Below are 25,146 nucleotides of genomic sequence, written 5' to 3' on the forward strand. Positions count from 1 at the left end.
GTGCCCTTTTAGACAAATTAAACACTAAAATTACAATTTTTATCAAAATTAAACATTGCTTAGATGCATTTGGTAAATTTTCAAGTGAAGCATTGGTCCTTTTAACAAAATATTTATTCAAAGGAAGAACCTTGAAAGATTTGATAGATAAAAAAAAAACCTTGAAAGAAAGGCACTGGTCTGGTCTTGTGAAGGATTATTTTCCAACTCAGTGTTGGAGAAGAAGAGAGTCACAAAAAATAAAAATAAAAATTTGCTTGCATTTGAGAGTCTTCTTGTGTTGTTTTTGAGAGACTTTTTGCATTTTGATTAAAAAAGAAAAAGAAGAAGAAGGCATGTTGGTTTATCTTTGTTTAATTTCCCAATGTTATGTTTTTCTTTTATTATATTATATAATATATAAAATATATTTGACTTTATTTTCCAAGTAAGGAAAAGTGATTTATGACACCACAACATATCAGAACGGCTCATTCTAGTTTTGAAGTTTGGTTCCTTTATTATTATTATTTTTTAAATTTTATAAATATACATATATGGGCTATAAACAAAATTTGTGTGCCCTTCTCAGCTTTGGGCCCTAGGCTATAGCCTTAGTCGCCCTGGTCTAGGGCTGCCTCTGTTGGCTATAAAACATACAAGAAAGGGAGATGCATAGGATAAGCATGCAATTCATTTCTCAGACACTGACAGTGTGTCATGAAGGTTTGAATATGAAAATTGATGAGGTGATTTTAAGGAAAATTTAAAAAGAAGAAGTTAATATAGAGTTTTTTTTTTACAGGGATAGTAAAATAATGCATTGCAAATAATCCTATTGTAATTCCTATCCGTAAATAAAGTCGGAAAGGCCAGGCCAGGCCAGAAAAGCACAAGCGCATACCATACGCCAGGCGAACCATATGCGTGCGCTGTAAAATACCAAATAAGCCGTCATAATTGAAATCGGAAAATTAGGAAAATGGAAAACGAACAAAAAGCTGTCTCTCGAACCTCCCAATAAATACAAGAACACCACCGCACTTCTCATATTAAGCAAACGCATCGGCTTCCTCTTCTCCTCTCGGTATAAAATTAGGGCATTGCTCTTTGTTTTGCAGCCTAGGTTTTCGAGAAAATCTGCACAGCCAGATCGATTACGATTTTACAAATCTTACATAGCTATTTTTTAATCTAGGATTAGTAGGAATTTTATATCGGTAAATTGAAGCGGGAAGGGTTTTTGAGATATGAGAACGAATATGAAGCGATCGAGGATTTCAAACTCAGTTTCTTGGGCTTCCGGAGCCAATCTTTGTCAGGTATAATCGCAAAATCTTAAAATTTTGGCTTCTCAGTTCTGATTCTGAACCACGAATTTGTTTTAGGTTTTTTTTCTTTTTCTTCTTCGTATTGGATTGGATTGGATTGGATTGGATTGGAGGTGGTTCTGGATTTGTTTTAACCTTATAAGATTTCATTCGATTCTTCTGTTTGGCAAGTCAGAAAATACTCCATTAGTTTTCCCTGTTAAATTAATCACAAAACCATACCTGTCAGCTTGATTGATTAAAGTTTGCTTCTGTTTATTATTTTTAATTATTATTATTATTATTATTCTACGTTATTTAAGAAATCAAATCTGGATTACATTCGATTGGCAAATTAAAGGAAAGAGCGGATGCTCATTTAAAACCATCATCATAAACTCATTGAAAACCAACATCAGAAAATTCATTCTGTTGACATCACTAGAGATATTAAGCTACGTAATTAATTGTGAGTCCAGAAATCTGTGCAACAAAATAGAGAGAGAAAAAGCCATTGAAATATTGGCAGTGGGACAAGAGCTTGAATAAATGAAAAGATCTTGACACCAAATAAAAAAATTTAAAACGGAGAGATTCGATATTCATTCTCCTTCAAACCAGATTGATTGGCAAGAAGATGGGGTGGTCTTAAGGCTGGTCCTTGTGACTTATTTCTTGTATGCCACCCAGCGGAAAATCTGTTGGACTTCTTTAAAACCTATAATCCATGAAGTCCTTCAGCCACACATCAATCGTTTAACGATCTTATTGAAAGTGTAGTGATCATGCAGAAACTCTTTTTTCTATATTAAGTGTCAACAGAGTTATCACAAGAATCAAAAGAATTTAATCTGATTTGATTGTTATAAAATCTTACTTGATGAAGTCCTTCAGACCGATGAATCGATCGATGATCTTATCGAAACTGTAATGCTGGTCTTTATAATTAGGATCAACAAAGTTATTACAAGAATCAGTAGAACTAAATCTACCAAATCTGTATTGTTGCTATGATGTCTATAATCTACGAAGTCATGTGGTGTTATCTTCCACCCGTATTACAACATGTAACACCCGAAATGTGGTTTTACCATCTACCCATGTTATAACACATATATTCATTAATTACTATACCTTAAAGTATAAACTCGTCGGCCACCACGTGCCATAGCTTGGGTGTACTGGTAACAGCATTATACACGTAGTGGGCGATGGGTTTATACTTTAGGGTATGATAAATATACACGTGTTATAACTTGGGTGGTTTGGTAACACCACGTTGAGGTGTTACCCTCACATACAAAAATTTATCCAAAACATGTAGAAACTGCTCTATTTTAAGGATAGGATCAACAAAATTTAAGATCAGCAAGACTTACATAAGGGTATGATACCATCCAGATACTGGAGTTAGGGTGTGTTCGTGTGTCATATAGTAAGAAGATGTTACATATGTGGTGAAATCCATGCGTTTGAAGTCTTCATAAAATGTAAAGCAAAGTTGTCCACTCTAATCAGAAATTAAATGCTAAAACTAGGCTTCTGCCTGAGATTCATATAATGGTATATAGCCTCTAGCGTATAAAGGAAAAAGGTTTGGCCTTAGATATCTAAATATCCACTATGTGTAGAATGCCGTGGAAATCATTAATATGAATGTGCATATGATAAAATGCGGAGACAATTAGTGTGTAGGTTTGATGAGCCGTACTGCATATAATGTGGTCAATCTCTAATGTAGATGCTGCATATAATCTGGTTTTTAAAATATGATCATTCTGTCTTCTTGTTAAAATTTTCTTTCCAAATTTTTGTGGTAAATGTTGCTGATTGTTATCATTCATCTGTTCATTGTGACTGACCAAGTTGTGCTTTTAAATAGGTGAAGCTGTTCTCTTCTGAGGATTGTCCTGTTAAAGTTGGCCTGAAATATCAAGATCATCTTCAAGCAAAGGCATCAAGTATGTTGAATTCAATTCCTGCGGAAAATGATTTTCCCCCTGGATTTGAAGGCAGTTTTTCTGTGGGCCAGTCAAAAGTGGAACTTCCCCACATCCCGAGGATTCAATGGAAACGTCCTTCCAAGGTGGGTAGATGTTAGATCTTTGCTAAATTATGATTAATATGCATGTGATTAGAATATCTGGTATGTAATCTGAATTCAGGTGTTGATATGTTTATTTTACTTGAACAGTTTGTCACAAATCCCACCTGGGAAGTAGCAGCTGGCGAGGAAAGTGAGGAAGCCGAGGCTCAAAAATCGAGAGAGATGAGAGTGCTTGAAGCAGTTTATCCTCGTTTTTCTGCAATTCCTCCTAAGTAAGCTTTCTATCCTGTATCCGGAATTATATTTCGTAGTCTTTTTGTTCTTTTACATGATAGAGCCTGATCATCTTTATCTTTTTTTTTATGCACAGCCCCTCGGTTTCTTTGGATGTAGAGGGTGAGCATTATGATGATCGCCTCACTCCTTTTGTTCCCGATACTCCAATTGAAGAAGAGTCCCCAGATTTACTTGATCTGGAAACACCAGTGAATACCAATGTCGGTTGTCAACCACCAGTCTTGCACCAAGGTCTGTCAGCATCTGGGAATTCAAATGCTTCTAAATGTAACTCTCCTGGTTTGCAGCAACTTGCCAGTGATCAACCTGTACTGGGAAACTTATTTGATCTTAACGCGGACGTGACTGCTGCTGCTTCAGCTGCATTGACTGCAATCATGAAAAGCACAGAGAAGGGAAGTTTGGTCGATACTGGTTTGCTCATTAAAATTCTTAGTGACCCAAAAATGATCCAGAAATTGAGTAATGAATCCGGACCACAGGCCAATGCAGGACTTGCACCCAGGCCAAAGACATTAGTTCCATCAATTCCCTCATCTCATCCAAAATCTGATATGCAAAGGACTGCTGCAGGTGGAAACTTCTGCCCTATGCCAGGTACAGTGGGAACTGCTTTGAATACAATCCCTCCTCAGCCAAATAACGTTCAACTATCCGGGTTGAATCGACCAACACCACCGCCTCCTTTGCCCAGCCCCAAATCCAACTTATTTATGTTGCCTAGCCTGCCAAATCAAAACCAAGCACAACCCCCTTTAAGTGCAATGACTCAACCGAACAGACCTCCATTACCGCGATTCCCTTCAAGTGCAATGAATCAGCCAAACAGAGCTCCTTTACCGCCATTCCCAGCCAACGAAGCCGGACATGTGAAGGATGTGAACTACTTTAAGAACCTCATTATGCAACATGGAGTAGAAATCCAGGACCCATTTATTGCACAAAATGGTAACAATCATAATCACTTGACAGACTTGAAAATGGTTCAAAACTTTAAACAAGGGGAAACGAAACCTTGCAAGAATCGTAAACCTTGCTTGTACTTTAAAAGCTCTAGGGGATGCCGTAATGGAGTTAATTGCACTTTCCAGCATGATATCTCATGCGAATGGCCGACTGGCAGCATCATGGAGGCCCATAGTGCCAAGAGAATGAAACTAACTGGGTTTAATACTGCAAGGATGTGAATAATGGAGCTAAAATCCTGCAAATTTGGCCCATCTTTACATTTCTTTTTCTACACAAGTTTTGTGCACAGCTTTGGGTAAATTTGAGACCTCGAGACACAGGGTAGGTAGGTAGTTTTTCCAATGACTCGGGCAATTTTTCAAGATTAATGAAAGTATTTTTTTATTTGAGAGAAAGTGTTTTTGTTCTGGTTATGTTTGTTTCTGTGCTCCTAACTTCTCTTCGCACTCTATCTGCACAATTAACGAACCATTCATAAAGGAATGGCCCATAAAACGGTAGATCGTTTAATAAAACCTAAACCTGATTCTTTAACTCTAGGCCCAAAGTAGAACTTTTCAGATGATTGGTAAATGCTAAAAACAAAGATCAAAAGAAGAATTGTAAGTGGTATATGCTGATAATTATTCATGCATTCTCATAGTTTATTTTATTTTGAATGTTCAGATCGTTATTTTAAAGTAATGTTACTATCATCCCCTAAATTATTCATCCCATCCAACTTTTACAAAAGAGAACTTATTGGAATGGCACCCAAGAAAGAAAGTGCTTAACAATAATTAAGTTTTCATGAAACTTTAAAACACAACATTAAAGAAAATGAAAATTTGTAAGGGGCTTATAGTTCAAGTGGTTAAAAGCAATTATCCCTGCACTCGAGATCATGAGTTCGATTCTTCTCTCCCCCAATATCGCTTGTATCGAATTAAAGAAAAATGAAAATGAAAATGTTAATAACAAGACTAGCTAGGGTTTGTGTCCCGAAGTAACATGTGTGGGCTAGGAGACATTCTTGATATTTCCTTCACCTCATTTGGCCACTTGTGAAGATACAAAATTGGTTTGTGGGAGTTGTGTGGCACTCAAAATTAAACCCCAAATTCAGATAAATAGAAGAAAAAACATGTGAACTAAAGAGTATATGCAGGTTTAGTTCTCACTCTTGGTGCTTATGAACCCAACATGTCTACCCTACAAGGTAATCTCAGCCGACCCACTTCTCAACACAATCTGTTCTTGCATCCAAACTAACCAAAGTTATGTGGGAGAGCCCCAACTCAGATTCAGAGCATTTTTATTATGCACAAGGTCGACGAAAGAGACTTGTACCAGAAAAGCTTCACAAGCTGACTAATATCTTCCATGCAAATTCAGCTTTCTTCACCCATGTGTGTTGGGATGTTAGTTCTTCATATTCTTCAAGCCTTAAATGTTTTGTTGGTAAAAATCTAAAATGTTGGCTTCTTTCTTGCCATTTTTCAATTCTCTTGTGTTGGTGGGGTGGGGTGGGGGCACAAAATAATCCAGTGATCGGAAGGTTAAATGCAAGAATATCTCCTCACCCAATTAATCCACTCATGATCTGTGCTACAATTGAATATGTAAAAAAATATCGCAAACCCCATTTGGACTAATGACAAACCCTATGTGTTAAATTCAGTACCGTTAATTTTTTTCATTTTTATTATCTTTATAGGAACCCTAATTTGGTGTGGATAATGCTCTGATTAAGATTTTTTGTGATTCATTACGGCAATGGCAGGGTGCAAAAAAAATGTTTTTGTGCATTAAAGTACGTATGTAATGCTGATTGACATGGATGGAAAACTCGATGCGATTGATTAAGGAGTAAATCTTTTAGGGATGTTTTAATTTGAAGAAAAAGATGATGTGAAAGATTATGGCCTCTTTCGTTGATCACAACATTCTCATGTGAGCTTTGTCTCCTTCGTCACAAGGTTAGGTAGTTTCCAATCCCTTTCTCCAAAATAAAGCTTATACGAATGGAAACGCAATTAGTTGGAATCTTGGAGATTAAGGGAATGAAAAGGAATTTGTACCCTCCAAATTGTGCATGGACTGTGCATGGCCGTATTATACGACACATAGAACAATCAATAATCCATCCATCATCATCATTTGATTAATTAAGATCGCATGATTTGATTGTAACCGGGTACGTGTGATTAACGGCCGGCGGGATCTAGTGACTAAAGCGTGATTAAGAATCTCATAATCACCAAGACCAGCCAAAGTGGACAACGAGACCCACTTGCATGTGCCTCTCAAACGTACAAAAATGGAGTCCAATTAAGCCATATGGCGTCACTAATAAAGATCAGAGGCTAAAAACTGGTGGAATACATCTCTAATATCGTGGACCCAAATGCATGGTGGCAGGAAACCATTAAAAACTGGTTAGGTATTTGGTTTGAATAACTACTTCTTCTTGCAATCTTTATGCGGCTTTGGACTCTACGTATATATAATTAATTGGTTTCTTAATCAATATCTTTTTCCATGGCTTTTGAAGAAGACTCTGTGGAGCAACACTTGTCTGTGGTTGGCACTTGGGGGTTAGGGTCTATTATCTATAATAAGAAAAGTTAGAAGAGAATGGATTTGTTTAAATAAGTCACTTCCACAAATTATATGAAGTAGGTACTTGAAGATTGTACGATATTGTCAAGAAAAAACCAAATAATATTATATAGATTATGTCGTGTGGTGGGTGTCTCCAACTAGGACTAGCACATAAGTGCAAAGCTTTGTTTAAAAACGTTGCCGAGGCATGCACTAAAACAAGGATTTTTGTTTAGTGCGAACCTTGTGGTTATTAGTATAAACTAATTACAATTAGTAAAAATTGTAATTAATGAACACATATGCAATACATTTGGAAATTAGATGAAAACGAATCACTTGAAATTAACATATAGAATATACGTGGGATGTGCTTCTCCTCAAAATCTCTTACAATCAATTAGAGTAAGTGATTATATAAAAAAACACGTGGGAGGTTTCATAGAAAAAAAACAAGTGAGAGGTGTGCTTCTCCCCATAAGTAATTCTAGACTATCCAAATGAGCTTCTCATTCAAACTACTTTTCATGCATGAAAATGATGCAAATAGTCGTAGAAATTATGGATAGCCTTGCAATCATATGGCTGTCATATGTCACCGCCTACAATCCAGAGTTACCATCATGGAAGAATTGCATCTCTAGAAAGTTCCATAGCGGTATATAAAATTATTCTCTATCTTCACATATGCATAACTTTTACACAGCCTTAATTAGTAGAAACCCTAACTCCAACTCCAACAACTTCAATCTCCAGGATTGTGAAAGAGTTGGGTTTTTGCATACCATTACGATTAAGTTTTTGCCTTATTATGATAATTATATATCAGTTTATTAATAGAACTATTTGGGTTGAAATTTGCTGAGAAAAGTTATATAGCTTCTCTTCCCCTTTACTGGAAATACATGTAAAAACAATATTGTTTTCCCCCCTTTTATTTGCAAACAAAAGAGAGGAGGAAGAGAGGAGGGGAGAGGGGAGGAAGAACAATGATTTTCTACCCAGGGTATGTTACAAAACCCTTCTCCTTATTGAGGTTTTATTTTAATTAAACCAAGACAACTAAAACGATTTCTCAAATTGGACTTGCAAGTTTGAAATGAATTCATTAAGAATAGGGAATAGAAGATTGAATAGTAATCTTGACCAATATAGTCCATCTTTTCCTTTTATATATATCATGCTAACCACTGTATAAACTAAGCCATAAAACCAGTCAACCTTCATCATGGATTTGCTTGTCCTCCATCTTTTCATCTTCATCTTAATGCAAATTAAGGTGTCTAAATAAATTAATAAATAAAAACAAGAGAGAGAGAGAGAGAGAGAGAGAGAGAGAGAGAGAGAGAGATTGGAAAAGGGAGAGCCAGTGAGGAGCTCCCTTGAATTCTTTGATTTGAGTGTAACCACCACTGAAGAAAAACTGCTTACATGATCATATGCATCAATAAACAATAATCACTAAAAAAAGTTAATAAATTAAGGTCAGAGCCACCAATTATAATACAAATTAATCAAGGACGTCTAAGAATGAATGAAGCAGGTAGCCAGCCAAGCAATTAGCTTCATCTCTCTTGCAAATATTTGCTGCAGACACCAAAAACAATAAGCCCTCCTTTCTTCATGATCAATCAATGAAATCAATATATTTGATGCATCAGAGAGCGAAAAACGACTTCTTCGCAAGGAATAGTCAAGCCCATGTCATGGTTAAACCCAAACTCCTCCTCTGCCCTTTGGAGCAGAGTTTGAAACTCTGGATGGCCCAACCATGAAATTGGGATAATGTATCTGCTTCTGTTTTCACCAACATACACAGCAAAATGCCCCTTTGGCACATCTTCAGGAAGACCACCTTCATTGTTGTAACCATTTTTCTTCCCAAAACTTGAGCATCTTTTCAGAATCTGCTTGAGAGCTGCTGTTTGAGTAAGCTTGTTTGACTTCTTGCTGATTGCCATGTTCTCTGTGTTTTGGGTGAAGTGCTTTGTAAACTTGTGTTAAATTTGCTTGCTTGCTAGCTTTGAATATAGTTTTACTTGGTTGAGAGAGAGAGAGAGAGAGAGAGATGAGAGAAGTGTGTGATGATCTGGTGTGGAGATTGGAGGGGTGGAGAGGTATTTATATGGAGATAGTGGGAATGAGGGAATTGGTTTGAGAGAAAGCAAAGCCATGTGAGATGTGGGGGCTAAGAACAACCCACAAGTCATTAGGGGAAAATAGTGTTCAAGGGCACGCAGTTAGCTAGCAAACCCCATTGGGGCTTGGCCTACCCTTGCTTCCCTCTAATTGTACACCATGGGCCCCCACTCTCTTTCTCTCTCTTTGTACTACTTTCTATCTTACTCGTACGTGTATTTTGTTATACATACCGTCTTATCTAATCATCATGTATATCGTATATCTCTAATAAAGACACGACTCACATTTGTAAAGAAAATGAAACTTACATGCAATAGGGTTGTCACGTATCACCATAGATGAGGGGAGAGACAAAGAGGAAGAGGTACGTTGCGTATGTACCCCGTTGCAAGTATATGAGGTTCGGAAAATTCGAGAATGAATTAATTTGTTCCAATTTTTCTGTCAAGCACAGTGCCCTGGGCGAAGAAAAATCTATGATGTCTTTCAGGATGGATGGCTCTGTCCCTCTCAAACTGTGTTATCCCTTTCAACCCGTTAACCGCAATTAGAATGTGTCTTCAAAATTATTGATGAAGACAAGAATGCGTATTTATATTATTGCTGTGTGGCGCAAATGAGTCCAAATTATACTTCTAATATTTTATAATATCATATTAATCAGCAATTAGGAAAATACAAACACGATCAACTTTTAAAAGATACAGAAAAATAGTGTTCCATCCATTACAAATTAGTCCTAAATTCAAAGAGATTAGCATTATAATAACCTGATTAAAGGTTAAGGAAAGAGCCCTTTCATAAATAAAGTTCAATTTCCTCGACATATCCAGTATTTTTCTAATGATTCAAAAAAGGAGGTGATGTATAAAAGTAAACTTTACATTTCATTGTCACACCATTGCATCCCACCAGCTAAAGAAATTGCCATCTGTTTTTGTTTGGTAAACTTTTGGGTACGTACGTACCGTCCAATTTTTGGTCAAAAAAGAATGCAACTTTGTATTTTATTTAATTAATGAATGGGCAACCATTCTTTTTCTTTTTTTTTATAGAAATTCTAGGATTGCATTCATAATTCAGCAACAACAACAAAAAACCCACTAGTCACAAAAGGTCAATACAAACTAGCCACAAAGGGCCATTACAATAACGGAGCAATCTAACATCAAAATTAAGACAATCTGGTGCGCCTCTATTAACGATCACACATGATCAAATAAACTCTGGCATAGACATCCCATTTATAATCACAAAAACAATAAAACCAATATAAAAAAAGTTAAAATTATGATCTGTAAAGATAGAATTATAAGCAACTAAATATTTAATTTGGATAATAATAATTCAAATGCTAAATAGATACACATCACATCTAATGCTTTAACCTAAGTTACTTATGGATCACAACTCTTAAGAATAAAAGGGAAAACAATCCCAGCTACCTAAAACCAACATAAAATCTGGCAGGAACGGAACAGATTTTGGATGGCAAGTGCAATAGAAGCCTTTTTGTGAAAGGTGGTCCAAATAATGCAGCATTCACTTTCTATATATTTTCTTGGCTAAAGAAGAAAATCTCCACAACCCACTTTGATTTATCTTGATAAAGGTTACAAGCAACTACCCGCTAAGTACATGTGTCATGTGGGAGAAATTTTTAAATGTTACAGGTACACCACGTGTTTGGTGTACCATCCAATAAACATAGAACATGTGGAATTATTATCCAACTTACTGCATTTCTTCTTATGACATGTGGCGGATTGCATTGGACATATTCCATATGTCTTCCGTCTATTGGATGGTACACCAACCACGTGGTGTACCGGGAACACTCAAAAATTACTCGTCATGTGGATATGTCTTTACATAAATAAATATTCAAAGTTAAAACGTCTGATTTTTTTGTAAATACCACGAGGTGTCCCCACATCCGAAGGGTGGGATTAATCCCCGTTCGGAGTTCGGCTTGCCCCTGATTTTACAGTTTGCCATATACTTACTATTTTCATTACGTCCGAACAACCCTACTTCAATGGAATGAATATTTAAATGGTTTACGGGCAAAATTGCCCCCCACAAATGGGTGTAAGGGCTACAAGCCATGGTTAAAAATCCAGTTCCCTAACTAACTGCATCTCTCCTTAGGGGACCAAAATGCTAACATTTTTTGTCTCACCTTTTTTTCTATGCTTGTTTGTCATGTACACAAACTCACATAAATAGAAACATACCAAACTTCTATATTGCCCAACAGCTAAAGGGCAGTCCTCCCTTAAGACCCTCCCAATGTCAGCCCAGTTGCCCAAGGCCGCCAAAATGGGGAGCAAACTGCTCGCATCTTTTGGTGTTGCTTGCTGCCTTCTGGCACTGAAACTCATTCAGAACCATAATTTTTTTAAATAAAATAAAATAAAGTTAAATTCTTCAAACATTATCAACTTTTGTAGATATGAATTCTTACATGAAAATCCATGACAGATAATAGTAGGGTGCACATGTTCAACTTGAGTTCCTTGTGCTGCAATTAGTTCCGGAAATGTCTCACCATTCAAGACTGCCCATGTGGGATTTTGATAAAAACAAAAACCAGGCCATACAGATATATACAAAGGAAGCTGGTATGTGAGGACATATATTCCTCTTCAAATGAGCACCACCAGTTTCAACTTACACTGGTATATCTCTAACCTGACTCACTTTTTTGGGAGAATTTATTAAGCCATGTTCTAAGGCTCTCAAGAAGCCATCCTCAGAGCTTCAAGGTCAGCATGCCCATCTGTCTTCCTGCAACTTCACTTTTTTGTTTTCTTTCCCATTCCAAATGATTGTCCTGAATTCCTACATACATACATACAAAGTCACAAAATTCATATCATGACATCATGAACCAACTTTAATATTTAGTTCCTCAATTACTCAATTCTCACTTTGGTCTTTGAATAAAGTTTTAGAATTCTATAGTGCTATCCAACTTTTAATTTTGTGTCACTTTGGTCCTTCAATCAAAGTCCGTTCGTTTTTCTCTCAAAAATTAGGGTAAAAATGTCCACCCAGGTTGTATGTACTGCGCCAACCTATCAACTGCTTTCTTCTCCTATTTCGTCCCAAATTGAAGTCACACAATGCACTTTTGGATGAAACAAGAGAAGAAAATGACATACTCTGACAGAACGACTAAAGTGACACAACGTTAAAAGTTTGAGGATTATAGAATTGAGAAACTGAATTGAGGGGTAATAGTTCTGTCCTTTGGGGAAAACTCATTGAGATCCAAATTCCAATACCAAACGAAACAAGTCAGAGTCTCGATGGAGATTGAATAGAAAGAGCGGTGGTAATGTCTATATATGCGGCTACCCATGTTGTGGATATGAATACATATGGATAGAGAATATGAAGGTCAGAATTGAATTGAAGTTAGTAGAGGCCATATCATCGTCACTGAGGCAGGGGCCATGATTGCCAATCAACACAAGGCTCTTGTGTTGCAGATGTTTTCAACCTATACATCAATTCATGAACATGTGAAGGCCATGTTACTTTTGTCTTCAAGAAACCTTATAGAGACAAAATACAGATGGCTGCTTGAATTTGATGACGGCATCATAACTGTTGCTGACATTTCAGCTTACCAATCTAGTCTATCTCAGATAAACTTAGGTATCTAACTTACCTTAGAGTACGGAGATGAAAGATATCTAATTTACATATCAATGCATCAAAAGTCAGAATTCTCCAGCGTTGGCATGCATGCATCTCTCTGCATTTACATTCAGAAGTCCTTTCGAACACTCAATTAATGTAATGACATTCGTTACTCTGCATCAGCACAAGTTTTTGAACAAATTAAGCTGTGTGAAAACCGATCAGCACAAGACCAAATCTGAGTTAGGTAAAACAAATTCGAGTCATCCATTTGATCAGTTGAATCTATCTTTGATCTCTTACACTAGCAGTGAAAACCGAGCATCGTACATTTTCATTTAAGTCATATCTTAAGTGGCTTCTGATAGTTCAACGTCAGAAATGGATTAATCAAAATATACACACAACTGCACATACATATGCATAAGAACATTCATACATGTTTTTACATTCATAGACGTCCATGCACATAAACTTCTAATTCTTGCCTGATGATAAGCTGGGTACAATCCAATGTTGTTCCTACACTTCACTTCCGTTAGCTCCAAAAGAGAGATTTAAACGAAATGGAGATTCCCACAACTGCGACAATACACATGTTTACATCAATAATCGTTCTTAGGCCTTCCGTGATCTACACTGCTGAGGAAACTTGAAGGATAATCTACCCTGATCATGTATATTCGTATCCAGAGGGTGGTTTGGACAGCTGGGGCACTCCATCCAACATACTCAGTTTTCTTCTCACGTTAACAATGTGGGCTTGCACCTATCAAGTTGAAGAAAATGTCAATAAGTTAGACCAGTCAAACAGGCGTAAAAGAAAGACCAAAACAACAAGAACTGATATGGACAACAGCACATGCAATCAGGCATAGCTACACATGATACCCACGCCCATAACAAAAGTTGTAAGTTACAAGATAAAACTTAATCAGAAGCATTCAAGATAGTGCAGGACACATAAGGCATCCTTCAATAACCTGGTATTAACTTGTCAAACTTGACCACAAGTTACGAGAAAGAGCAAAACAAGTCACAAGAATTGACAAGGACAACAGTACTTGCAACATGGCAAGCTACTAGTGACACCAAGCCATAAATAAAACAACAAGTTAGAAGATAAAACTCAATCAGATGCATTCAAGAAAGCGCAGGGCACATAAGACAACCAGCAAGACTTGACCACAATGGAGTGACCTAGCCAGGATACATATACAATATAAAGGAAGAGAAGCAGATCAGAAGGATCAGCCCAACATTGAAGCTAGTAATAGCATGTAATCTCTAGTGAGTAACCCTAGACAGCAGTGCCCTAACATGACACCAATAAGCATGATCATATAAGCTCTTATGTTAACAAATTAAAATAAAATAAAACAAACGAGTGTTTTCATTCTTAACAGGTGAAAAGGGGGGTGGGGAGGTAATAAGTTAAGAATATGTTAGTTCCAAACTAGTAGTATTTTACAAGGCATAAACGCAGTACAAATGGAGCCGAAGCCACATTGATTAGTTCAAAAAGAAAAGGAGATAGCAACCAATTCTAACCTCCTGACGAGCCGCTGCAAGTTTTAAGAGCTCATCAGGCTCTGAAAAATTCAAGAACCACTGACTAAGGGGATGATCTTTTGTGTCCCCTCGTCCCTTTTCATTCACGCGATCAATCGATTCTGTAGAAGTCAACATATGAAGTTTAAAACCAAAGGAATGTAAGAAGCAGGAGTTGAAAAACCAGCAAAGCAAGAAATTTACCAGGATTAGGCAAGTTAAAACCAGCAGGCAAACGGGGCACTACAACTGCTGGATGGTTCTGCACACGAGCAACAAAGGCTTCTGAAGGATCAGGGAAAACTAATTCATTGTAAGATTCCATAACAACAGGTTTCTTGGTTGACTGGGGCCCAGATTCGTCTTCAGTATATAACTTCAAAGGGTGAAACCTGCAGATGATATGAGCTCCAGTAATTATTGATCTGCCTTGTGGGCCTTTTCAAGCAGATGAAATCAATATCACAATATGCAACTCACAAGTCCAACTGTCTCTCACAGACATCACTGTGGAAGAACAGACTGATGGAAATTTCAAATTCACCCCAACCACATTCTGTTAATTCAAATGGCGGTGAATCAACCACTCTCATAGGGTTATTGAAACTAGGATGCAATTGAAATATAACTCGCTTTACCACCACCCCAAGGTCTTCGTTTGTTGCCCCACGAACATAAACCGTCCACTTATGGGACTGAGACCTAAATAACAGAAAACAGTACAGGAAAATGATCAAATAATCTACAAAAAGCAAAACGCATACAACAGGACCCAAGCAAATGAATACTTACTCACTGGCCTTCCTACCAAGATAGAATGCGATTGTCCCATACACTATTGGTACACAAATCTCGACATCCTTAAGTCTCCTGTTTGTCCCCTATGAAAATCCAAATAAAAAAGCATCATAAATGTTTATTGAAAAAATAAAAGGAGATGGGCATTGATTACAGCTAAACAAATTTTCCGGGTCTTATAGCCCCACAGTACAAACCTCATATCATCTAATATAATAAAGGGTGCTACAAATTGGCATAAGGAGTACGAAATGTCAGACCTAAACATGGAATTCAAATATATGGAACCAACAAATGCTTAAATATTTTAACGTTAGCTCGTTGCTTCCTCAAATTCAATTAACTTAGAAACACATAACTGCAGAAACTAACAGGAAAAGGATAGATTTTATAGACGACAAAGTGAAAAATTCAAAATTTTCAGCCTCATAGTTCACATTCTTAGAAACCCAAAAAAATTTAGCCCACGAACAGCACAAGAATGCACTACCTTCTTGTCGCTATCTTCAGCAGACTTGGAAATGCGGATTGGCTGTGACGTTTGTGCAGAACCACCCTCCTCAGGCTGAGGCTGAGTTTCACCTACTTTTCTGATTGACATTGTGACCAAAATTCAAGCTTCCGTCTTTGTCAATTCAAACAGAGCAATGAAAACACAGAGTTGAACGCACAAAGCACAAAAGGGTTTTGATTTTGCGAATTCGTATGGCACAAATTGGGTATCAGAAAGGGGAAATTTGAGGTATAAAGGGGGTTAGGGTTTTAGTTCATTTGTTTTTGGTTTGGTATTTTCAGCGGGATTTCGAGCTCTTTTGTTTTTTCCATGCGAAAATACAAATTTTTTGACCAAAATGTTTTTTTGTTGTTGTTGTATTGGATGACGTCTAAATAAAAGGATAACATTTATTATTAGTATTATGACAACAACAAAAAATTATTATTAGTAAAAAAAAATAAAGAGGATAACATTTGTTTCTACTAGGTAAAAAAAAGCCCAATGGGCTACCATACAATTCCATATAGCCTAAGCCTACCATGACAAAATTCTATAGTCAGCCAGCCTACCATGACCCTCAATACTCGAATGTTTTTATTTTTTGATACAAAGAAAATTGAAAAGAGACGATTTAAATACAGAATGAATGCTGAAGTAATTTCTCGTAACCACTTGTGCTACACGCCCCTTGCTCAATACTCGAATTCTTAGCCAAGTACCATGCTTGATATAAAATATTTCTAGTTAAAATATCATCCGGCAGCATTGGTGGAACATATTCAGATGATTAACAAATGAGATTTGCATTCCAATTCATGTACGATTTTCTGCGTTCGGTTAAACAACAGCATAAATGCACAACTAGATAATGAGTTCAAGAGGGCTCTTCACAATGTTACAATCGAAAGAAAGGGTCTCAGACAAAGATTGCTATCCAGAGTCGCTCATTCCTAGTTTTCTTTCTGGTATGTTGACGGACGGGCGGGATTGATCCAAACAGTGTTGCAAAGCAAGCCACCGGACACCAACCACCGGGCAGGCGAGCATAACAGATTAGATGTTCGAAGCACTCAAAGCCATCACCTTGCATTGTTCATTCATGGCCAGAAGTTGGGCCTCTTTCTTGTCAAGAAGAGCACTCAGCTTCACATTTTCTTCCATAAGTTTCTGAACTTCTGTCTCTTTCTGGATTTTCTCACCCTCTAACTGTGTTGTTTTTGCGACTAGCCTGTTTCAAAGCAACATCAGATGATAAAACAACAAAACATTTCCATCTAGGGTATATGGATGTAGAAAGGGATGAGATGGCATCAGATTACTGCACAGGCATAAACATATGACTGCTGCTGCTGAAAAACATAAGAACAACACATGCAAGTGCACGAGTGTGCCCGTGTGCAGAAGCTAAAGCTACCTTCTTGACCAAATGATCTAACAATACCAGACTAAAAACCCATTTTATTATCTGCAAAATAGCTCCAGAAATTCCAACTTCCGGAAGACCAATCAATTGTATGACCAAAGCAATTAAAAGAATTTGAAAACTCAGCACCTACAGCACCTAAATAGATCAAACGAACAATTTCTAAATCAGTGCTTGGTAGTTTCATGCTTGATAAGTCACCCAGCAAGAACTGAACAATACAGTGCCCAGCAAAAGCACTCAATCAGTGATAACTACCAGGACAACTAGATGCAAGCAACAGTGAAACAAGGGAGGCCTCAACCTAGTAAAGAAACAGAAAAGAAATTCTAGCAAAAAATTCTGGCATAACCAACAAAATGATAGAAGAACAAGCACTTGATAATTGAGAAGAATGAATATCTGTTGAGTGCAGAACAAAACATACTGACCGCTCAAACAGCTTTTCAATAGTTTGGAACTGCTTCTCTGATGAAAGCAGTGTTTCTCGTACGGTGATGAGACTGCTAACATATGATTTTAGAGACTCAAAGTCCCGCTTCACACGACAAAGCTCCTGTTCATTTTCTGCAGCTCGTTGCCGCTGTCTATATGTTTCTTCAACCAAATCCTCAACTCTCTGCTTCATTTCCGTTAGAATACCATTTGTACCTAGAGCAAACCGTTCCATCTCTTCTAACTTCAAAGACATATTCTCAATTTGGATTGACTTTTTCTTAAGTTCCTCCGCACCGACAGTTACCTTCTCCTTCTCAATTGCAGTTTCGGATTCTGCCAGTACAACTCTCTTGACAAGAGCTTCCATTACGTCTGTAACCATCTGCACAGACTTAAGTAGTTCACCAATATAAGTTGCATCCTGTTCATCCAGAGGACCATGTTGCTTACTAATCCCAATCCAAGTGTCTTCATCTGGACTATCAAAGGAAGAAAGATCAACATTTCTAGACCAACCAGACAACGGTGTACCATCTTTATCAACAAGCCCCACCCCTTCTAATTGTTTGATGCCACAAGATGTATGCGCTAAATGAGGAACAGCCATTAGTCTTGCTTTTGATTTCAAGTATGTTAACAGCGTTGCGGTAGTTTTAACTCTCCGCCAAAGAACCTCTAGTTCCTTTTTCGAATCTTCCTCAGACCCCTCTATACAAACCTTTACCTCCGTAAGCTTTTTTTGTAATACATCCACTTGGGATTGGCGCTCTTCCATCTCCTGCTTCCATATTTCCTGCGTTTGGCTCAGCTGAGACTTAAACGTTGACAACTCAACATCTTCCTCTGCTGCCATCCCCTGTTCAAAGTTGTCAAAATGAAAATGAAAACTTTCAAATATACTGTAAAGTGACCAGTTCAATATCAAACGCATAACCACCTTTGGATCCTTCAAAGGAATAACACATTATGAAGGTTAAACAAAGTTATAAGCAACAAGGTGCCTGCTAACTCAAATAGGACTTATAACAGGAGAAAATATATACGAGTAAGTTTAATAGCACATGCCATATATCAAGTTTCCATCTTGCAATATGAGGCATACTTCTCAGGTCAAAGCGGCAGAAATTCACCCAAATCAAGCAAATCTATGCTTAAGCATATTAAACACATTCACCACTCAAAACAGGAAAAAAATCTTAAACCCAAGCTGCACATTATAGTGCACAAGAGCTGGGATGTCTGCATGATGCGGAGTTGAACTTCAAGCAATGTTGGTTATATGCACACACACACTCTACTGCAAAGATCCTAATACGTTGCTAGAGACAGGAAAGGAGATTTAAAGTTGAATAAAGCTATATCCACAACCTCGGAAATAAATTTTAACATGGATAATAAATTTTTTAGTTCATCAAAAGAGGCAAAAAATGGGTGATTATCACCTGGGTACTTTCTGTATTTTCCTGAAAAGCTATACAAATCATATTATTAACTAACCAGCATCACTCAAAAATGAACTCAGATGACCAAACAACAGCCCACTAACTCAAATGCATCCCTCAACTATGCCTCTATGAGGCCTATGCAAAATAAGTTCAAAAAACACAAATTAAAGAAGATCCAACGTGTGAATCATAAATCTAAGGCTATTTCCAGTTAAAAAAAATTTAACTTCTGAGAAATGGAAGGGGGAAATAAAGAAATTAATATCTGTACAAAACTCAAATTATGATAATCTAACAGCAGAATCTTGTAACAATGAAAAAATGAAACCCTAATTATCACATTGGGTTGATAATTCCGTCAATTTTGGCTTTATAGTTCATCTGACTAATCGCATACAAGCACAATCCGATCTTAACAAAAAGCCTAAACTTTAAACAAAGTGACAAACAGAACTGATACAGGGACGTAATTACAAAAACAAAATAAAAGCTACGATGAAACACGGCAATGAGAACGAAAAGACGAACGATCAAAGCCAAACCAAAGCTCCGAAAAAAGAAAATGAGATAGAAATGAGAACAAACCTTTGGAATTGAGGAAAGGCAAGGGATTTTGAGGGGGTTTGAGTGCAGGAGCTGAAGGTTTGGTGCTGGTGCCGTCTTCGTCTTCGTCCAGCACACCTTTTTTTTTTTTCTTTGGGTAAGAAATGGCAATAATAACAAGAATGAATGTGAGAGGGAAAGGGCAGCCGTGTACTTTCATTTTTGTCCACCCTTTGCTTTTGTGTTCTTTCTTTTTCTATTTTCAAATAAACAAATAAATACCTGAATTTTCTGAAAAAATGTTTATAGGCCGACCAGCATAATTTACATCATGAATAAGATTTAATTCAATTATTAAAGTAACTATCTTGGGTTAAGTGGTCCTTCACTTTTGAGCAACAAGCTCAAAAAAGAAAAAAATACCCAATAAATAAATAAATTATGTAATAGATTAGTGAATTTAACTCTGAGGTTGTGATTTGTAGCTCAAGTCAAGTGGGAGGCCTCATATATTTTTGTATTAAAAAAAGATTAGTGAAACTCAAACAAAAAAGGTTTTTAAAAAAATGGGCTAATGAGTTTGGGCGAGAGTAGGATGGGTCCTCGTGTTGCATCACCTATTTTTTAATTTGAAAAAAAAAACTATGGAGTTAATATTGTTGTAAAATTCATAATGTTCTTTGTTGTGTGTTGCAAGAAGAATCCATTGCTTACATTGATAGCATGGGCGGTAAAGGACTTGATGTGGGATTAAAGTTACTCTTTGTCGCTCTTTAAAGGCTCTTCACTGTTCATGTATCTGTCAAGTTTGATTTGATTTTAGATGAAGAAAGGGTTGCATTATGGGTTATGGGATGAAATTCATTGAAAAGTCTTTCAAGTTTGATTTCATTGAAAACTCATATTTACATTTCAGGGAAATGGGCAAATCCCAGTCTGGTGTTCCTAGCTAAAACCAGCATGAGATCAAGCACCTCAATCTCTACCTGAAACACTTAAAAAGACTGATAGGAGCAGCTATTTCATGGCATTTTACATGTAGTTTATTTAGCTATGGATTTCCTGCAGGCTACATATTGTACAAAAATGAGAGCGATTATATAGCAGGAGTGCTCTTCTATGAGAAAGTCTTGGCAACCGAAGAACTGGTAACTAAGCCTGAGAGGAGGGCCACAATGAGGGCACTATTGTAAGTGCTTGGTTCACCTTGCATCGAATTGTTCCGGTTATCGATATAGGTTTCATTCAGGAAGGGGCCTCCAACTAGAGCACCAACAGCTACATTTGGATTGGGATTGGAAGAGTTCAGCCACTTAAACCCGTCCTGGCAGCCGGTACGTGCATCAGCTGGAATTGAAGATCCCCTGTGGTGCACATACTGAGGGTACTTGCTCCCATACCCAACAAGATAGCTCATCTCCATTGGATTTCTGCCCAACACATAATCTACCTGAAGAATGTCTAGCAATTTGGTCAGATTAATGCAGAGAGAGACAGTTTAACTTTGGGACTTTACTTAAACATCAAATGATGAATCAGTCTCCAGAATCCATTCAAAACTATTACAACTTATTGCCAACAGATTGAATACCTGAGAGATGGCAAAGTTACGAAGATCGGTAGGCTTGTAGGATTTCCCATCACAATACAGCACTTCAGTCTGAGATGTAAGCATGTAGTCACTATAGAGAACAGCTAGAAATGCTGACGCCACAGCATGCTGTAGACAGTTCCATTTTATCACCCATATCAGACCACCTATATCACAAGACACATAGAACTTCATCAATTTAGTCTGCTCCCACACACAGTCGTTCAGCATAACACACACAGATTCACTGATACCGTAAAAGACTGAAAAAATTACTGGCTGTTCTGCTGGATGTGGCGGTGGGCGAATCAGGTAGAAGTCCACACATGAAGACCTCTGCAGTTTCTCTGTACTTTTGAAGGTCCATGTTCTCTGCAAATGAGATGTCTTTTGTACCAAAGAAACTTATCCTGGACAGCAGAACCTGCTCCCAAAAATGTCACAAATATTAGCATAATCAGAACTTTGCAGAGTCAGCTAGATGTATCCTCTCTCTCCTGATGCTTACAGATGAAATTAGCATATACTACTTTGTATAAACAATTCTTAGCAACAACGTATATGATTACTGATCATTAGAAATAAGAGCTATATTGATGATCTTAACAACAAAATGGACGACTATAAATATAGATAATCTGAGCTTATAAAGTACATCTGACAACTTTGGCATGAATTCAACATTCAAGTACCATATGAAGAACTAAATGGAAACCAGTTAAAGAACTCCTTATAATATATACCTGAGTAGCAGCATGCTTGTCGTCCCAACTAAACCAAGATGGACTTCCCCAGTTAGCAAATGCCGGGCCGTTCTGTTCGGTTGCATATTTGAAGTATGTCAAGTCTCCAGTGGCATGATAGAGCCAGGTAGCTGCCCACAAGAGTTCATCTCCATATCCTGTAGAGTTGTAGTAAATCTGCACTTGGGGTATGCTGACACTATAAGAACCTCTGTAAGTATCAGCAAAAGCAAACAGCTGCTGGGCATGCATGAGGAGCAACTTAGAATAAGAGGAGTTGATTTTCCTGAAAACCAGAGATGCTGATGCCATAGCTGCTGCAGTTTCTGCTGCAACATCTGTTCCTGGGAAAGATGTGTTAATTTGAATCAGAGGCCTTTCCTCTGTCATGACTTCAGGTCTCTGCCAACACTTGTGGTCCAAGTCAGGATCACCCACCTTCAACCACATACAATAAATCAATAAATAAACAAGTTCAAAAGGTTAATTCTCCCACTAAAAAAAAGCCATACAATTGTGTTAGAGCACTGATCGGGTTATTACATTTGTTCACCAAATAATGTCTAAGCACACTTTTGAACCTTGTTTATTCTAATAAGTTACTATCGTGATATGCATGCTAGAGGTAATGTTCTCTTATCAAACTTATGTCGCAAGACAAATACTCGTGTTGTTGTAAAAAATATTAGGCAATTAGACCTGAATATAGAGCTCATTGGGGGAAGGATGTGCATTGATAAGGTAATCAGCGATCCATTTAAGCGAGTCATGGGCATGATCCAATTGCTTCACCGCTTTCATCTGATCTCCATATTCAAGAATTGCCCAAGACAACACAGTTGCAGTAAAAGCCATGGGGAACCCAAACTTGATGAGGTCCCCTGCATCATACAGTCCTTTTGACAAATCCAAATCCTCCTCACTCCCATCTCGGAGCCCCGAATCCCCTCTCCACGGAATCGGATTATCCACAAGCTTACCAGCTACAAACAAACAACAAAGAAATCTACAACATCAACAACATGCATAGTTATTATAACCAAAAAAATAAAAATCAAAACAAGAATTGGAGAATTGGGTTTGTTTACATTTCTGGATATCAAAGAACTGCATGGAGAGTTGAAGAGCTTCTGAGTATTTTTGCACTATGGGGCCGGGGCGACCCGAGACACGACTTGAATTGGAGTGCTTTAAATACTTCAAGAGAGTGAGTGCAGCCATAGTGGCAACCAGAGCTACAGTTACTAACAGAATTAACCGCCAGCACCATCTCTCTGTCTTTGACCCTTTCTGAGCAGCTTGCTCAGCTCTCTCTTCCATTTACGCAACTAAGAGCACAACTTCTTTCAACCATTCTCAACAAGATTTCAGCTTTTGCTTTGTTAAGACTAAATCATATTGTTTTTTTTCAGACCCAGAAAAGAAAAAGTAAAAAAATTCGATCTTTGTTTTAGTTGTTGGACTTAGGCTTGGAGATGAGACAGAGTCCATAAGGGCATGTGTGAGTGCGGCTGGGCCGTCGGATTGGTGGGGTGGGGGTTTGCGTGGAAGGTCGAGATGTGGCCGAAGAATGATGCCATTATGTTGGGGAGGCAGACGGCCAAAAACTGCCAGGTACAGCTTGGCCTTTGTTTTGAAACCGGAAGAGATGATGGATTATTAGATTGTGCTTGCCTTGTCATTTTCTGTTCCAACTCCATGGGAAGAGAAAACCTTGGGTGAGTACTTACCTGCCATTTAGCAATGATGAGTGGCAAGACAACCTCCACTTGTGTCTTGACATGTGGCAATTTATACCTACTTAAGTATGGAAAATGCTAGGCTTACCACATTTTTTATACCACATTCATACCACCTCTCTAATAGAGGTGGGCCCCATTGTATTGGTGGGCTCCATCTCTATTAGAGAGGTGGTATGAATGTCGTATGAAAAATGTGGTAAGCCTAGCATTCCCCTTAAGTATTGCCATTGGATCAAATTAAAGTCTATCCAATGGTCAAAATCATGCACAAATTTTTCTCTACTAGATTGAGGGATAGGCTTCGATCATTTTATTTCTGCTTGAGATCTCAACTCATGTCATCTTGATTCTTTCAAGTTCAAAATATGTTGGTTTTCTTACATTTTTAAAAATTATTGATTTTCTAATGAGCTTATGGAAACATGTTATTTTGCTTTAATTAAGTTACAATGTCGAATTAAAATATTTATGGGCCAATGATAAATATTTGTGTAAACTCCCTTTCCTCATTCGATTGTGGGTCAATTAGGGGTGGGCATAAAAACCGATGAACCGATCAAACCGAACGAACCGAACCAAACCGAACCGGAAAAGGGTATTTTTTGACTGAACCGAAAAAGTCAAACTTGGACCTGAACCGAACCGAAGGTCCACGGTTCGGCTCTCGGGTCTAATTTTTTCAGAACCGGAGGACCTGAACCGAACCGGTACATAATTAAATAAATAAATAAATCTATATATATTACACATGGCGTCGTGTGATTGGTCAAAAATATATTCATGTGAGACTGCTTGCAGCAGATCCCTCACCTTTTTTTTTTTCCAGTAACCCTCCTCACTTCTCTTTCACTCAGTCTTCTCTTCTCTCTTCTGTTTTAATTTTTCGTTTTGTTTTTGACCTAAGACTAAGAGGCTGCGGCGCGCCTCTCTCTCTCTCGACCCACCTCAGATCTCCGATCCTCTCACTCTCAGTCGATCAGCCACCGCGCCGCCTCCATCACTGCACGCAGGTCAGCTTCTCTCTCTCTCTCTCTCTCTCTCTCTCTCTCTCTCTTATCTGTTCTATTTTTTTTTGTGAAACTTTGGGGTTAAAGTGATGGTGATGATCTCCTGTTTGGGGTGGTCTCAGAGAGAGAGGCAAGATTGATGTCTTTCCAAACCTCTTCCATGGTTCTTGACTGTACTGTATATGTGAATGACTCAAAAAACTCCCGTATGCCTCATGGAAGTGCAAAGAGCCAAACCTGAGAAATAGACATTCTAAATCTAAACCAGTAGTTAGCATTTTTCTCTCACTAAAACAAAGTACAATATAATATTGCATTGAAAACTGCTTTCTTTCTTCTCTATCTTCCCTGCAAAGATAAGGTTTGGTCTGTTGTACTTTCTTGGTGGTTC

The 25,146-nt window shown here is 37.7% G+C and overlaps 5 protein-coding genes across 5 annotated transcripts; 1 reads left to right on the forward strand and 4 right to left on the reverse strand.

The window, feature by feature from the left end:
• The first annotated feature begins 923 nt into the window (after positions 1 to 923).
• On the forward strand, positions 924 to 4,997 carry LOC110757571 (Zinc finger C-x8-C-x5-C-x3-H type family protein). Its single transcript, XM_021959234.2, has 4 exons — positions 924 to 1,301; positions 3,172 to 3,375; positions 3,484 to 3,608; positions 3,707 to 4,997. Exons 1-4 carry the CDS (start codon positions 1,230 to 1,232, stop codon positions 4,818 to 4,820), a joined length of 1,515 nt encoding a protein of 504 aa, XP_021814926.1. The 5' UTR covers positions 924 to 1,229; the 3' UTR covers positions 4,821 to 4,997.
• Positions 4,998 to 8,536: 3,539 nt separating this feature from the next.
• Positions 8,537 to 9,365, reverse strand: LOC110758462 (SAUR-like auxin-responsive protein family). The gene has a single exon (XM_021960335.2). The coding sequence runs from the start codon at positions 9,144 to 9,146 to the stop codon at positions 8,826 to 8,828; it is 321 nt and encodes a 106-aa protein (XP_021816027.1). The 5' UTR covers positions 9,147 to 9,365; the 3' UTR covers positions 8,537 to 8,825.
• Positions 9,366 to 13,221: 3,856 nt separating this feature from the next.
• TAF14 (TBP-associated factor 14) lies at positions 13,222 to 16,180 on the reverse strand. The gene is made up of 7 exons (XM_021959682.2): positions 15,818 to 16,180; positions 15,322 to 15,410; positions 15,010 to 15,231; positions 14,734 to 14,921; positions 14,530 to 14,651; positions 13,647 to 13,747; positions 13,222 to 13,560 (listed from the first exon to the last, which is right to left on the reverse strand). The coding sequence occupies exons 1-6, from the start codon at positions 15,926 to 15,928 to the stop codon at positions 13,652 to 13,654; spliced, it is 828 nt and encodes a 275-aa protein (XP_021815374.2). The 5' UTR covers positions 15,929 to 16,180; the 3' UTR covers positions 13,222 to 13,560; positions 13,647 to 13,651.
• Positions 16,181 to 16,607: 427 nt separating this feature from the next.
• LOC110757916 (polyamine-modulated factor 1-binding protein) lies at positions 16,608 to 19,873 on the reverse strand. Its single transcript, XM_021959669.2, has 3 exons — positions 19,715 to 19,873; positions 17,678 to 18,540; positions 16,608 to 17,051 (listed from the first exon to the last, which is right to left on the reverse strand). Exons 2-3 carry the CDS (start codon positions 18,535 to 18,537, stop codon positions 16,877 to 16,879), a joined length of 1,035 nt encoding a protein of 344 aa, XP_021815361.1. The 5' UTR covers positions 18,538 to 18,540; positions 19,715 to 19,873; the 3' UTR covers positions 16,608 to 16,876.
• Positions 19,874 to 20,568: 695 nt separating this feature from the next.
• On the reverse strand, positions 20,569 to 23,655 carry LOC110758750 (endoglucanase 24-like). Its single transcript, XM_021960670.2, has 6 exons — positions 23,095 to 23,655; positions 22,706 to 22,989; positions 22,007 to 22,444; positions 21,540 to 21,687; positions 21,264 to 21,430; positions 20,569 to 21,122 (listed from the first exon to the last, which is right to left on the reverse strand). Exons 1-6 carry the CDS (start codon positions 23,324 to 23,326, stop codon positions 20,790 to 20,792), a joined length of 1,602 nt encoding a protein of 533 aa, XP_021816362.1. The 5' UTR covers positions 23,327 to 23,655; the 3' UTR covers positions 20,569 to 20,789.
• Positions 23,656 to 25,146: the final 1,491 nt, after the last annotated feature.

This window comes from Prunus avium, chromosome 7 (genome assembly GCF_965620075.1).
Source record: "Prunus avium chromosome 7, drPruAviu1.hap1.1, whole genome shotgun sequence".
In the NCBI taxonomy this organism is placed as follows: Eukaryota; Viridiplantae; Streptophyta; class Magnoliopsida; order Rosales; family Rosaceae; genus Prunus; species Prunus avium.

Coding starts and splice junctions, on each gene's coding strand:
- LOC110757571 (XM_021959234.2), top strand. CDS start 1,230: ATGAGAACGAATATGAAGCGATCGAGGATTTCAAACTCAGTTTCTTGG. Junction 1,302..3,171: donor CCGGAGCCAATCTTTGTCAG/GTATAATCGCAA, acceptor GCTTTTAAATAG/GTGAAGCTGTTCTCTTCTGA. Junction 3,609..3,706: donor TTTTCTGCAATTCCTCCTAA/GTAAGCTTTCTA, acceptor TTTTATGCACAG/CCCCTCGGTTTCTTTGGATG.
- LOC110758462 (XM_021960335.2), bottom strand. CDS start 9,146: ATGGCAATCAGCAAGAAGTCAAACAAGCTTACTCAAACAGCAGCTCTC.
- TAF14 (XM_021959682.2), bottom strand. CDS start 15,928: ATGTCAATCAGAAAAGTAGGTGAAACTCAGCCTCAGCCTGAGGAGGGT. Junction 15,232..15,321: donor CTTGGTAGGAAGGCCAGTGA/GTAAGTATTCAT, acceptor TCTGTTATTTAG/GTCTCAGTCCCATAAGTGGA. Junction 14,652..14,733: donor TTTTAACTTGCCTAATCCTG/GTAAATTTCTTG, acceptor TGACTTCTACAG/AATCGATTGATCGCGTGAAT.
- LOC110757916 (XM_021959669.2), bottom strand. CDS start 18,537: ATGGCAGCAGAGGAAGATGTTGAGTTGTCAACGTTTAAGTCTCAGCTG. Junction 17,052..17,677: donor ATTGAAAAGCTGTTTGAGCG/GTCAGTATGTTT, acceptor GCTTTGAAACAG/GCTAGTCGCAAAAACAACAC.
- LOC110758750 (XM_021960670.2), bottom strand. CDS start 23,326: ATGGAAGAGAGAGCTGAGCAAGCTGCTCAGAAAGGGTCAAAGACAGAG. Junction 21,688..22,006: donor ACAAGCATGCTGCTACTCAG/GTATATATTATA, acceptor TTTTGGGAGCAG/GTTCTGCTGTCCAGGATAAG. Junction 21,431..21,539: donor CACATCCAGCAGAACAGCCA/GTAATTTTTTCA, acceptor CTTGTGATATAG/GTGGTCTGATATGGGTGATA.